Raw genomic sequence first — 15,503 nt, 5'->3', positions numbered from 1 at the left:
GACTACGTGGATCTGAAGAATGAAGCATCCCAGCTCAACGGTAAGAAAATGTGCCATTTTCTGTAACAGTGTTATTAGAGTCAGCTTGTTATAGTCTGGTGTAACAGTGTTATTAGAAGCATCTTGTTATAGTCTGGTGTAACAGTGTTATTAGAGTCATCTTGTTATAGTCTGGTGTAACAGTATTATTAGAGTCATCTTGTTATAGTCTGGTGTAACAGTGTTATTAGAGTCATCTTGTTATAGTCTGGTGTAACAGTGTTATTAGAGTCAGCTTGTTATAGTCTGGTGTAACAGTGTTATTAGAGTCATCTTGTTATAGTCTGGTGTAACAGTGTTATTAGAGTCATCTTGTTATAGTCTGGTGTAACAGTGTTATTAGAGTCATCTTGTTATAGTCTGGTGTAACAGTATTATTAGAGTCATCTTGTTATAGTCTGGTGTAACAGTGTTATTAGAGTCATCTTGTTATAGTCTGGTGTAACAGTGTTATTAGAGTCATCTTGTTATAGTCTGGTGTAACAGTGTTATTAGAGTCATCTTGTTATAGTCTGGTGTAACAGTGTTATTAGAGTCATCTTGTTATAGTCTGGTGTAACAGTGTAATTAGAGTCAGCTTGTTATAGTCTGGTGTAACAGTGTTATTAGAGTCAGCTTGTTATAGTCTGGTGTAACAGTGTTATTAGAGTCATCTTGTTATAGTCTGGTGTAACAGTGTTATTAGAGGCATCTTGTTATAGTCTGGTGTAACAGTGTTATTAGAGTCAGCTTGTTATAGTCTGGTGTAACAGTGTTATTAGAGTCATCTTGTTATAGTCTGGTGTAACAGTGTTATTAGAGGCATCTTGTTATAGTCTGGTGTAACAGTGTTATTAGAGTCATCTTGTTATAGTCTGGTGTAACAGTGTTATTAGAGTCATCTTGTTATAGTCTGGTGTAACAGTGTTATTAGAGTCATCTTGTTATAGTCTGGTGTAACAGTGTTATTAGAGTCATCTTGTTATAGTCTGGTGTAACAGTGTTATTAGAGTCATCTTGTTATAGTCTGGTGTAACAGTGTTATTAGAGTCATCTTGTTATAGTCTGGTGTAACAGTGTTATTAGAGTCATCTTGTTATAGTCTGGTGTAACAGTGTTATTAGAGTCATCTTGTTATAGTCTGGTGTAACAGTGTTATTAGAGTCATCTTGTTATAGTCTGGTGTAACAGTGTTATTAGAGTCATCTTGTTATAGTCTGGTGTAACAGTGTTATTAGAGTCATCTTGTTATAGTCTGGTGTAACAGTGTTATTAGAGTCATCTTGTTATAGTCTGGTGTAACAGTGTTATTAGAGTCATCTTGTTATAGTCTGGTGTAACAGTGTTATTAGAGTCATCTTGTTATAGTCTGGTGTAACAGTGTTATTAGAGTCATCTTGTTATAGTCTGGTGTAACAGTGTTATTAGAGTCATCTTGTTATAGTCTGGTGTAACAGTGTTATTAGAGGCATCTTGTTATAGTCTGGTGTAACAGTGTTATTAGAGTCAGCTTGTTATAGTCTGGTGTAACAGTGTTATTAGAGTCAGCTTGTTATAGTCTGGTGTAACAGTGTTATTAGAGTCATCTTGTTATAGTCTGGTGTAACAGTGTTATTAGAGTCATCTTGTTATAGTCTGGTGTAACAGTGTTATTAGAGTCATCTTGTTATAGTCTGGTGTAACAGTGTTATTAGAGTCATCTTGTTATAGTCTGGTGTAACAGTGTTATTAGAGTCATCTTGTTATAGTCTGGTGTAACAGTGTTATTAGAGTCATCTTGTTATAGTCTGGTGTAACAGTGTTATTAGAGTCATCTTGTTATAGTCTGGTGTAACAGTGTTATTAGAGTCATCTTGTTATAGTCTGGTGTAACAGTGTTATTAGAGTCATCTTGTTATAGTCTGGTGTAACAGTGTTATTAGAGTCATCTTGTTATAGTCTGGTGTAACAGTGTTATTAGAGTCATCTTGTTATAGTCTGGTGTAACAGTGTTATTAGAGTCATCTTGTTATAGTCTGGTGTAACAGTGTTATTAGAGTCATCTTGTTATAGTCTGGTGTAATAGTGTTATTAGAGTCATCTTGTTATAGTCTGGTGTAACAGTGCAAAAGGGTTTATGAGTCACAGAAAAGCCCGATATGAAAAAAGACAAGGCTAATATATGGCTACAGTATATTTCCACACATTCCAGTGGCATTGATGTGACATTGGCCTCTAGTTCTACGCTTATCGGGGAAACGTATGGAGATAAGCTGTAAAGCTGTCTAGATTCCACATCAGTAAAGATAGTGTCAGATAGAGAGGAGAGGAACAACACACAGATAGAAGGTAACCATCAATGACAGGTCCTCGTCACACAAGAGCTTCCAGGAACAGGAGGAGAAACAATCAGCTGATATGCAAATAGCAGCAGCGCTGTTTAGTTGCCACTGTAACCCAGCATGGGGTCACTTGTGCCATAACTGCACCAACCTACAGTAGATATCTACCTACAGTAGATATCAACCTACAGTAGATATCAACCTACAGTAGATACTACCTACACTGTATATCGCCTCGGGATAATTTGTGAATTTGTTGCAATTTGCACAGTATTTAACCTAACCCCAACTCTAATCCAGACACTGAATAGCTATTATGGCTGGGCAATATATCGATATTATATCGATACCGTGGTATGAGACTAGATATCGTAATACAGTGATATGGCCTAAGTGTTGACTTTTCCTGATTTTAAAGGCTGAATTACAGTAAAATGTCATTTTCTGAACTTACCTTGCCTTTACCCACTTAGTCATTATATCCACATTACTAATGATTGATCAAAAATCTCATTGTGTCAATATCTTTGACTTACAACTGAATATTTAGCCCACTTCATAGGAAATAGATATATATTGTGTATCGCCATTCAGCCTCAAAATACCGAGATGTGATTTTTGGCCCATATCACCCAGCCTTAATATCTATATAGACTATATTTCACTCAATTATAGCATCACCTCAAGCTCAGTAGACTTTTTAGTGAAGCATTACAGGCATTTGATAATAAGCTGATTATCAATAATCACTGCTATCCAAATACGCTACACTGTGACCATCAAATATCTCTCTCTCTCTCTCTCTCTCTCACACACACACACACACACACACACACACACACACACACACACACACACACACACACACACACACACACACAGGTTTTGCAGACTATGGAGCATACTGGAGATACAACTATGAGACCATTGAGGAGGACCCTCGGTACAAGTATTCCAGAGATCAGCTAATGGGTGATGTTCGTTCCATATATAAACAAGTATGTCTAACATCTCAGTGGATTTGGTCTATGCTCTGTAGATCTATGCTCTGTATATGTTTCAGAGGTTCTTGAAGTCTTTATGGTTCAATCAGATTGAGCATGATGTAATGTGTTATTGATTGTAGAAATTGATAAATTGCAGTAATATTTTGTGCTTCACAGATCATGCCCCTCTACAAGGAGCTGCATGCGTATGTGAGAGCCAGGCTTATGGACGTATACCGCGGACACATTGATTCAGAAGGCCCCCTGCCGGCTCACTTGCTGGGTAAAGAAACTCGTTTGGAAGCATGTTTTGTGATGTGAGATATTACATCCTAAATATCATGAAACCCAGGCTAGATCCCATCAAAGTCACAGTGAACAAAATCAAGCAATGGGGGCATCCGGGTATGTAGCGGTAGATTCCCTGCCTAGCAATATGAGGGTTGCAGGTTCGCACCCCTGTGTTACGTCCGGCTTGGTCGGGCCTCCATACAGGCACGATTGGCTGTGTCTGGGGGTGGGAAGCTGGATTGGGGGTATGTGTCCTTGTCACTGACTGAACTAGCTCCTCCTCTGGTCGGTTGGGGCACCTGGTCGGGGTGGAAGGGAACTGGTGGGAATAGCGTGATCCTCCCACGTGCTACATTACATCCTGCCGGTGAATCGCCCCACTGTCAGGTGAAAAGAAGCAGCTGGCAACTGCGCATGTGTCAGAGGGAGCATGGTGCTAGTCTCGGCTCTCCCCAGGTCGCTCGAGGGTGGAGCAGGGCGGAAAATTGGCCAAGTACAATTGGGGGAGAAAAGGGGGGAAATCAGAAGAAAAAAAAGACCAAAAATCTATTACAGTTAACTTAAAATAATATAGCCTATTTTGTATGATCTTCCAAACAGTGAGATGTGAACATTCATGCTATGTTTTAAGGCCCAATCCAGAACTGGAGTATGGCTGGTTCTCTTTTAGGGTCACTTCACTGCTGCTTTGTTTCTGTTTAGGATTCAGGGGGACGTTGAGATGTGCTTTAAATGTATTATGAAGCCGCACAGGTTTGTTTCAATTGGTCGCAAATATGAGTGTAAAATGTACCAATATTTGGAGCTGGTGAAGAGATTGGCTTCACTAAGGTCTGCTGAGGCTGTGCTGAGGCTGTGCTTCACTAAGGTCTGCTGAGGCTGTGCTTCACTAAGGTCTGCTGAGGCTGTGCTTCACTAAGGTCTGCTGAGGCTGTGCTTCACTAAGGTCTGCTGAGGCTGTGGAGGGATGTGATGTTTGTTCAAAAGGAAATTATATATCTCCACTTTTGTGTTGATTCTTCAGGTGACATGTGGGGAAGATTCTGGACCAACCTGTACGCTCACTCCATCCCCTACCCCGATAAACCTGACATTGATGTCAGCCTAGCTATGGTAGAACAGGTACGGTACAGTTGGGCCAACCACATTATTTATGCTGCTTGCACATTGATTGGACCAAGGCATAATGAGTGAAACGAATTAAAAAGCAAATCAAAAAGCATGTTTAAATATGATACGTCTACAATAGCTTGTATAGAATGACCACAACATGTACAGTATTTGTAAGCAGTTAAAGGACACTAGAAGGAAAACAACAACATTAAAATCCACCATTTGAATCGAAATGAACTGCTAAATGTCCGGTTGGATTTTAGGGCTGGACTGAGCTTCAGATGTTTGAAGAAGCAGAGAAATTCTTCATGTCTGTGGGCTTGTACGAGATGTTTGATAACTTCTGGAATGACTCTATGCTGGTGAAGCCTCCCGATGGTCGCAGCGTGGTCTGTCACCCCACAGCCTGGGACATGGGAAATAGAGAGGACTTTAGGTAGTATAAATGCACAGACACACACACACGCACACACACACACACGCACACACACACACACACACACACACACACACACGTGTGCGCGCACACGCGCACACACACACACACACACGAACGCAGGAACGCACGCACGCATGCACGCACGAACAAACGAACGAACGCACCCACCCATCAGTTTGCAGAGCCATCAGTAAAGTGGGTAACCCTTTATTTTACAGGTACCCTAGTTACATATGAACTATTTGTAATTACACATGAACACCAAATGTAATTAATAATAATAATAATAATGATTGGATTTATATAGCGCCTTTCCAAGGCTCAAAGCGCTTACACAGAATCATTATTCGTTCACACCATTCGTGCCGGTGGTTCAGAAGCGTGGCAGCCACACATTGGCGCTCAACGGGCCCTCCAAACCACCATCATCATTCATGTCTACATTCATACCAATCATACCAATCATACCATTCATGTCTTACATTCATACCAATCATACCAGGCAAGGAGGGTTAAGTGTCTTGCCCAGGGACACAACGATTAACAGCTGGGAGGGAGCGGGGATCGAACCGCCAACCCTTGCGTCATTGGCTGACCCGCTCTACCTCCTGAGCTAAAGCCGCCCTCAATTACACAGTAATGACCAATAGTTATAAATGATGTTCATATGTAGTTACATTGTAACATACCTGTAAAATGGAGTGAGTCTGTTCAACTGCAGTTCATATGTAGTTACATTGTAACGGACCTGTAAAGTGGAGTGAGTGTATTCAACTTTAGTTCATATGTAGTTACATGGTAACAGACCTGTAAAGTGGAGTGAGTCTATTTAACTGTAGTTCATATGTAGTTACATGGTAACAGACCTGTAAAGTGGAGTGAGTATATTCAACGGTAGTTCATATGTAGTTACATTGTAATGGACCTGTAAAGTGGAGTGAGTCTATTCAACTGTAGTTCATATGTAGTTACATGGTAACAGACCTGTAAAGTGGAGTGAGTCTATTTAACTGTAGTTCATATGTAGTTACATGGCACCGGACCTGTAAAGAAGCTCTGGCCTGGGACAGAGATAGCTAAAAGCCAGTGGGGGATTCGAACCACTGAACTTCAGATTGCAAAGCAGGCGTCTTTAACCACTCAGCCACAAGGGCTTTTCCAACTTCTGGAGTTTGGGATAACTGTATGTCAGTCAGATGTAGTTGTCACTTCCTAGCTTTGGTATTATAAGCATAGACTTTGTTAGATACTTTGTTAGTTGTAGCTTGAAAGACAGGCAATATTGATTAATGTGAATGCATTTCTGCAGTGTGACTGTGCCAGACCCCCCCCCCCCCCCCCCCATGAGCTGTAAATGGCTCATGGGACTATTTAAACCACAATTCAGAAAATTATTAGAATGCATTTTTTTTATTTAAAATCTTTAAATATAACTAAATGTTTCTAGAGCACAGTGCATACAATTTATTTAGCAAATAGGGGGGAGTTCCCCCCTTATGCAGATTAGGGGATTTATAGACTTGGGGGGGGGGGGGGTATAGACTTTGGGGAGAGATGATCCGGGGGTCTGCTGACCAAAGGGGTCTTTGAGGGGCTTCGACTGGGTCCCCAACAAATTGAGAAATTGGGAAATTGATGGGGAAATGACTCATTTACAATAAGCTAACAATTAGAATGTAGAAGAATGGCTATTTTGATTATAGTTTCACTGTTACCTCTATATCTACAATACTTTTATTATAATTTTTGTATTGGAATTCTGGACAAAATCATACCTACAACTAAATAAAGTATCAATATTTTCCCCCAAGTCTCTGTGTATAATAACAAAGCTATGAAGTGACAGCAACTACATCTGACTGACATACAGTTATCCTCTTAAACTCCACCATGAAATTTGGAAAGCCCTCGTGGCTGAGTGGTTAAAGCCGCTTGCTTTGCAATCAGAAGTTCAGTGGTTCGAATCCACCACTGGGTTTTAGCAATCTCTGTCCCAGCCGGGAGCTTCTTTACAGGTCCGCTACCATGTAACTACATATGACCTACAGTTGAAAAGACTCACTCCACTTTACAGGTCCGGTACCATGTAACTACATATGAACTACAGTTGAACAGTCTCACTCCACTTTACAGGTCCGGTACCATGTAACTACATATGAACTACAGTTGAACAGTCTCACCCCACTTTACAGGTCTGTTACAATGTAACTACATATGAACTACAGTTGAACAGACTCACTCCATTTTACAGGTCTGTTACAATGTAACTACATATGAACTACAGTTGAACAGACTCACTCCATTTTACAGGTCTGTTACAATGTAACTACATATGAACGTAATTTAGAACTATTGGTAATTACTGTGTAATTACATTTGGTGTTCATGTGTAATTACAAATAGTTCATATGTAACTATGGTACCTGTAAAATAAAGGGTTACCGTAAAGTGCTCATACTCCTAATTGAAGAGTTAACTTATGTGGCATCTGACTGGGGCATTTTTTAAACATCTTACTGTCATAGATCAGGTTGACAAACATGAACAGAAATGTTGAAACAAACTATTTTTATTTTTACTATTTTGACTGAGATGATATCACATGAGCTCCGATGTGAACTTTTCCCCATACGATTTGAGAATGGTAATCTCACTCAATAGATCATTAGCCTACATGAGAGCTGTAAATATCAACTCGTTGGAACAATGATGTTGATTAGTCTCTGAGTCACTGTCTCCTATCATAAAGATAACAAAAGTGTTATTAACCATTCACCCATATACATTTGCCACAGAACTAACTGGTGTGGAGTTTCTGACAGGGAATATAGTGACAACGTTTACTCAACTGCAAGTTTGTCAAAAAAATAAATAAAGCATTTCCAAATACTATAACCATTCACATCAGGTTTGATGGCAATCCAAATCCCAATCTCCGCACACCTCAAATTCATTTGATACCACTGTGTGTATCATTAAGCTTAATTAATATCCTGCTTCAGAGAAAAGGTCGGTTGATTGTTGCCCAAAACATATTCATTTTGAAGCCATGTTAGCTGACCTGCCTCAATAGATCAGCAATATTTTCTTTCTTTTGAACTTGGGCCTTATTAGTGTGTGTCATATCTGTATAATCTGAACTGCTTTATTGTATTGGCTGTCTATTTTATCTGCACAGTCTATCTGATTAGGAAATATAACCGCTGACATTTTCTCTTGTCCCGTGATCTCCTCAGGATCAAAATGTGCACCAAGGTCAACATGGATGACTTCCTAACGGTGCACCATGAGATGGGTCACAACCAGTACCAGATGGCTTACCGCAACCTGACCTACCTCCTGAGGGACGGGGCCAACGAGGGTTTCCACGAGGCCGTGGGAGAAATCATGTCCCTGTCTGCAGCCACACCCGAACACCTCAAGGACCTGGGTCTCCTAGAACCTGACTTCGTTAGTGATCCCGGTACTGCTGATGTACATCACACTGAACATTATCAAACTGAACATTATCATATAGAAAACACAATAAACAGGCCTGCACCAATATACACTATTAGTCCCAGTCAAAGGTTGACATTTTATATAATATAATATAATATAATATAATATAATATAATATAATATAATATAATATAATACAATATAATATAATATATTTCAGTCAGGAACACTCTAGTCATATATTTAACCATATATAAAATGTAAATACAGTTATGTTTGGTGCTGATGGCTCCGCTCTTTACAGAAGATGCTCCCTGGATTAGCCAAGCAGCATGCTAAGCTAATCATGGAGTGCAATGCAGAATACCATAAAACATTTCACTTGGAGCAAAAATAAAAAATAACATCGGGGGGAAAAAACATTTTAATTTTTTGTTTTTGCTCCAAGTGAAATGTTTTATGGTCACTGATGATTCAGTAGGTCACGGGGTGGCTTGGCTCCAGCCGTAAAACTCGTTATATAAGGATTTTCAAAATGTCTATGTAGAAAATGAATGGGAAACTCACTTCCGGGGCAAGTAATGTCACGTGACTGTTTCATAAAACGACATGGCATTCTGAAACAGCACTTCCTGAGTAAGCTCATTCATGTGTTGAAAAATGATAATATTCTAAAATGCTGTTTTAACATAACAACCACTCTAGACATGGTTCAGCAATGTACTTCTAAAATGATGATTTTCATTAGCTGTATTGTCATGTAAAATGTAAGTATGTGAAGACCCTTAAGACCAGCTGCCTTCTAGACATGTTCATTCTTTACATGTAATCATGAATTGTGTCTGTTGCTTTGCCCTGAATGCAGAAACCGAGATCAACTTCTTGCTGAAGCAGGCCCTGACCATTGTGGCGACACTGCCCTTCACCTACATGCTGGAGGAATGGAGGTGGCAGGTCTTTGAAGGAAACATCACCAAGGAGCAATGGATGCAGAGCTGGTGGGAGATGAAGTAAGTCAAGAGTTTGCATCAGTAGGAGGAATTTGTAAAGATATGCAGTGTCAGTCTGTGAACGTGAGTGTGGGAATGTTTGGTAGGTGTGGCTGATCTGAGTAAACTGGACAGATAAAAATATGTTGATGTCTCAAATCACATAAATCTAATATGTGTGACATCAACCGTAGAAATATTGCATTCAAGACAAGAGGAATGTCAGGTATTTCCCCACTGTAACCTGGGCAGCCGCCTCGCTGCAGGCCTGTGATTACAGCATCAGCCTATAGATGGCAGTGTTGACTTGTAACTCTCCTTTGCCTATTCAGGAGGGAGCTGGTCGGGGTGGTGGAACCAGTGCCAAGAGATGAGAGCTACTGCGACCCTCCTGCTCTGTTCCACGTATCTGGAGACTACTCGTTCATCAGGTAGCCCTCTCTCTGTACATCTCATTATTTTGTTCTGATTTCCCCCCCAATTGTACTTGGCCAATTTCCCCCTGCAGCCCCGGTCGCTGCTCCACCCTCTGCCGATCTAGGGAGAGCCGCAGACTAGCACCACACTTCCTACGACACATGCACAGTTGCGAGCCGCTTCTTTTCACCTGACAGCAGGGAGTTTCCCAGCAGTTCCCTTCCGTCCCGAACAGGCGCCCCGACCGACCAGCAGAGGCACTAGTGCAGCGACCGCATACCTTCAATCCGGCTTCCCACCCGCAGACACAGCCAATTGTGCCTTTATTTTACCAGGTTGTCTCATTGAGATACAATCTCTTTTTCATCAGAGACCTGGTCCAAGAAATGGCAGCAGCAATGTAACACGTCACAATACATACAAAATGAGACACAAATATGCAAAAAATTAACAAGATGTGCTAAAGCAATATGGACAAGGTAGCATCAAAACCAGACAAGAAAGGCATGGCTTTGGCTAATTTTCATTTATTGTCCATCTTTTCATAAACATGTCTCCTCACAGAGTGGACAATCAAGACTACCATGGGTATATATAATAAGGCTGTACTGGAGAGCAGGATATAAGCTCTATATCAAGTCATTGAAGAGATTTTTGTATGATGAGAAACAATGGGAAAATAGGATCCAGTTCTGCTTTAAGACCACAACAATTAAAGACATAACCAATGTGTGTGTGTGTGTGTGTGTGTGTGTGTGTGTGTGGGTGTGTGTGTGTGTGTGTGTGTGTGTGTGTGTGTGTGTGTGTGTGTGCGTGCGTGCGTGCGTGCGTGCGTGCGTGTGTGTATGTGTATGTGTGTGTGCACGCATGCATGGATGTGTGAAAAACGTAAAGGTACTTCACAAGAACCATCTACCAGTTCCAGTTGCAGAAAGCACTTTGCAATGCGTCTGGCCACGCAGAGGCCTTGTTCAAGTGTGACATCACTGGTTCTAAAGAAGCAGGAACCAAGCTGAGGTATGGAGTTCATTCATTGTATAGGACATGTAGTATATATATTTAGACAGTCCATAATTTTTTTTTTTTTTTTTTAAAGGATATGTTCGGCAATTTTGAACCTACATAATAATTTGTCCCTTATATCTCTGTAGTAGAGTTGGACACAGATAATATTAGTTCCAGTTAGCTGTTGGTTGAAACAGTGAGCTCCCGTTGTTTGTTGTCCTGTTGTTTTGCTGCTTAAAATAATCTCCAAAAAGTCATTTGTCGGCTCCACAGTTGAGTTGAAAGTCAACGGAAAAAGTTGCAAAGCTTTTGATGACACAGTTCTGCCATTACGCAAACTTTCACTCATCAGGGAATCACAGAAGGACTTTTCTCTGCTGCAGCACAGTTTGTTGTGGGACTTTTCTCTGCTGCAGCACAGTTTGCTGTGGGACTTTTCTCTGCTGCAGCACAGTTTGCTGTGGGACTTTTCTCTGCTGCAGCACAGTTTTCTGTGGGACTTTTCTCTGCTGCAGCACAGTTTGCTGTGGTACCTTTCTCTGCTGCAGCACAGTTTGCTGTGGGACTTTTCTCTGCTGCAGCACAGTTTGCTGTGGTACTTTTCTCTGCTGCAGCACAGTTTGCTGTGGGACTTTTCTCTGCTGCAGCACAGTTTTCTGTGGGACTTTTCTCTGCTGCAGCACAGTTTGCTGTGGTACCTTTCTCTGCTGCAGCACAGTTTGCTGTGGGGTGAAACTGCATTGATCTAGCTTTGCAGAGGTCAGGTCACATTGTAAACAGTTGCACATGGAGCCGGGTAGAGTTTGGTAGAAGACTATCCACTGAGTGTAAAAGTTGCAGTGCTGCGGTTTTCCAGTCTGAGACTATAATACACTGCTGGTGGTCAGTTTTTACAGACTTCTTCTTTTAAGATATTTTGACAAACCCCATTTGGACCTATTGTTAGGAGCAAGAGGCCCATTGACTCAGCATTGACTCAGCTGTCTGTTGAAACACAGAGTGCAAGCTCATCGTTTCAACTGACAGCTGCCTCAGGAGCCAATATATCTTCTGTGGGTCAAAGTACAACTAGAGGTATAAGAGACAAATAATATTATGTCGGTCCAAATTCACTCAACTTCTTCATCTTCAACATCATCTAATGTTTCATGTCTGGGCTACTTTAAATGATCAATGTATCCATTTCTTTTAGGAACATGCTCGAGCTGGGAAGGTCCAAATCCTGGCCCCGGGCTTTGGAGATGGTATCTGGCGATGTTAAGATGGATGCGGGCCCACTGCTGGAGTATTTTGAAGACCTCTATGTGTGGCTGGTGGACGAGAACAAGAAGAATAACAGGACAGTAGGTTGGGACAAAACAATAGATCCATGTGAGTAAAAGTCATTCAAACTGAAGGTTGATTAGCAAAATATCACTAATGCACAACTCAATCACACACTGTGCTCTTTCATCTACCTACAGTAGGCTACACATCTTACTGTATAATAATAAGCCCAGCACCGCTGTGCACAATCGGGTACACAATCGAGTGATGACATCATAATTGCTTGAGGGACATCACTGATGACATCACTGCTCAAGTAACATCACTGATGACATCACTGAGGACTTCTTCTTCTTCTTCTTCTGTGGTGTTTTATTGCAGTTGGCATCCTTTATGTTGCATTACCGCCTGCTTCTGGATTGATCCATTCACTGTTTTCCTACATTCTGTCCCCCTTCGTACGCCGTCTCACAGTTCCTCTGTTCTCTCACTGATGACATCACAATTGCTTGAGTGACAACGCTGATGACATCAGTGGTGACATCACAATTGAAAAAAGTAGTGACTAAGGGATGCGTTTGTGCAAACTCAGACAATTGGGTCTGAGGGAGAAGAATATTCCCCAACTGTGAGAGGCAGCAATGTGCCGCAAGGCATCCAGTCTGCCGGAAAGCCATTAGAAGAAGAAGAGCCCCCCCTTTATGGGGGGAGAGGAGGATCATCGGGTTTTCGAGAATGTAGGGAAACAGTGGATGGATAAATCCAGAAGGAGGTCCACACCCATCATAGTTCATTTAACACTTTTAGATAGTTTTGAACAGCTGCAGAGCCATGTCACCTCTGGGCAAACAACTCTCCAATTATCACTTGTTAACTTAAAATAACCTAGAAGAAAAATCTATATTTATTCAGACTGGAATATTTGCTGTGTCACTTGGCTTTAAAGAATTTACAGATGAGAAGATGACTAAATTGTCTATTTTTAATTACAGATTCAGAGTATACCATCAAAAACCTAACTAACCCTAACCCTAACCCACAGATTCAAAGTATACCATCAAAGTGAGGCTTAGTTTGAAGGCTGCTATGGGTACTGAAGCTGTGAGTATTATTGAGCTATCAGTCCATTATAACAATGTAGAGTGAACTGCATCTGCCTGCACGCATCTTACAACTTTGAAGTAAACCGCGTTCTATGTGATACCATGTCATTACCTCAAATGTGTTTCAGTATTCCTGGAATCCCAACGAGCTGTACTTGTTCAGGAGCAACATTGCGTATGCTATGAGGCAGTACTACAGCCAGAAGAACATGAACATGACAGTTGCCTTCACGTCAGTATCTCCACTACTGGACCAAACATGTAACAGATATCCCAAGCATTGTTTTCTTCCTTCTTTTTGCCACATTCGTTTGAGAGCTCTTCTTTGTCTGCACTTCCAGATCAGAGAACGTTTGCACTTATAAGGAGACTCCCAGGATCTCCTTCTACATGATGGTTACAGACCCAGCAAGTCCTTCCATCTTCATCCCAAAGGAGGAGGTGGAGGCTGCCATACGGTGAGGACAGAGCTGTATGAAAAAGGTTTTGTGAATCCAGCCCCAGGCTAGTTCACTTCACTTTGTTCTGATTCATAATTGCTTTTATCAGTCATATAGAACAGAATGGAATAGAACTTGCTTTTATCCGTCATATAGAATGGAATGGAATAGAACTTGCATCCAAAGCAGGAAAAAGTTGTCCTCACCAATTACAACATAAAGGCACATCCATACATCACCCCAATAAAACAAATTCATCACATCAGATCACATCAGATCACATCAGATCACATCACATCACATCACATCACATCACATCACATCACATCAGATCACATCACATCAGATCACATCAGATCACATCACATCACATCACATCACATCACATCAGATCACATCACATCAGATCACATCACATCTTACTATTACTTAACTATTACGCATAACATACGCTTCAGTATTTGGTGGACACCTCTTTCTTCATGCAGCTAAACATATTTAAATGCAGCTCTCATCATGTGCCTGTCACCAAAACAGCATCCAGTTTGACCACAGGAAATACTAAATGCAGAAATAAAAAGACTACAAGGCTTCAGGCAGAACTGATTTCTGTAATAATTAACTCCATTTGAGCCTTGATAAATGAATGTGAGCATACAGTTAGCATACCGTTAGCAATAATAAATGCATTGAACCCAGATTATCTCGTGGCCGAATCAACGATGCCTTCCGGATGAATGACCAGACGCTGGAGTTCGAGGGTGTCATAGCAACGCTGGCCCCGCCCGTGGACCAGCCGGTGCCGGTGTGGCTGGTGGCGTTTGGCGCGGTCATGGGAATCGTAGTGATAGCGGGCCTCTACCTCCTCATCTCTGGCTACAGAGACCGCAAGAAGTGAGTGTGCTAAACTATCTCTTTACCCTAACTGTACCTCTGAACTATCTCTTTAGCCTAACTGTACCTCTGAACTATCTCTTTACCCTAACTGTACCTCTGAACTATCTCTTTAGCCTAACTGTACCTCTGAACTATCTCTTCTTTACCCTAACTGTACCTCTGAACTATTGAACTATCTCTTTAGCCTAACTGTACCTCTGAACTTTCTCTTTAGCCTAACTGTACCTCTGAACTATTGAACTATCTCTTTAGCCTAACTGTACCTCTGAACTATTGAACTATCTCTTTAGCCTAACTGTACCTCTGAACTATTGAACTATCTCTTTAGCCTAACCAAATCACACACATTTAGTGATCTCCTTTTGATAACTCATGTAATATTCATTCCACTCCATTCACTGAGCCTCCCCTGAAACTCCCACTGTGAAAACCTCACTTAGAGTCATCACCTGCATGAACCTGAGACATGTTCTGTATTTCCTGTGCATTTGTAGGAAGTCTGAGGAAACAGCGAGCGTGCAGAACCCCTATGCCACACACAGAGATGTGCTTGGTGTGAGCAATAAAGCCTTTGAGAACTGTGAGGAGGAACAAACCGGACTCTAAAGGCACTGATGCTGTGTCTAAAGGGCAGCTCTGAGGGCACTGCTGTGTCTAAAGGGCAGCTCTGAGGGCACTGCTGTGTCTAAAGGACAGGGGGGAGATGTCTTAAGTCTACCTATGTACAGTACAGTGTTCTGATATGATGTTTAACCCATTGATAGCTGATGCAGCATT

At 41.3% G+C, this 15,503-nt stretch overlaps 1 protein-coding gene across 1 annotated transcript in view; it reads left to right on the top strand.

The window, feature by feature from the left end:
* The window catches only part of LOC310791164 (angiotensin-converting enzyme 2-like), a gene marked incomplete at both ends in the record, with an annotated part of 16,940 nt that extends 1,608 nt beyond the window's left edge, over positions 1 to 15,332 (top strand). Inside the window, 15 exons of the mRNA XM_083652857.1 lie at positions 1 to 40; positions 3,222 to 3,337; positions 3,503 to 3,608; positions 4,641 to 4,738; positions 4,993 to 5,165; positions 8,405 to 8,631; positions 9,475 to 9,619; positions 9,931 to 10,029; positions 10,910 to 11,032; positions 12,213 to 12,391; positions 13,329 to 13,387; positions 13,518 to 13,621; positions 13,731 to 13,847; positions 14,529 to 14,723; positions 15,221 to 15,332. The exon at positions 1 to 40 is cut by the window's left edge and continues 104 nt beyond it. Of these exons, the coding sequence (XP_083508983.1) occupies positions 1 to 40; positions 3,222 to 3,337; positions 3,503 to 3,608; positions 4,641 to 4,738; positions 4,993 to 5,165; positions 8,405 to 8,631; positions 9,475 to 9,619; positions 9,931 to 10,029; positions 10,910 to 11,032; positions 12,213 to 12,391; positions 13,329 to 13,387; positions 13,518 to 13,621; positions 13,731 to 13,847; positions 14,529 to 14,723; positions 15,221 to 15,332 (1,893 nt within the window). The remainder of the gene's footprint in view (positions 41 to 3,221; positions 3,338 to 3,502; positions 3,609 to 4,640; positions 4,739 to 4,992; positions 5,166 to 8,404; positions 8,632 to 9,474; positions 9,620 to 9,930; positions 10,030 to 10,909; positions 11,033 to 12,212; positions 12,392 to 13,328; positions 13,388 to 13,517; positions 13,622 to 13,730; positions 13,848 to 14,528; positions 14,724 to 15,220) is intronic.
* Between the last annotated feature and the right edge of the window lie 171 nt (positions 15,333 to 15,503).

This window comes from Poromitra crassiceps (assembly GCF_964638095.1).
Source record: "Poromitra crassiceps genome assembly, chromosome: 16".
Lineage (NCBI taxonomy): Eukaryota > Metazoa > Chordata > Actinopteri > Beryciformes > Melamphaidae > Poromitra > Poromitra crassiceps.
Note: the sequence above shows the minus strand (reverse complement) of the source record. Positions and strands in the feature narration are given on the sequence as shown.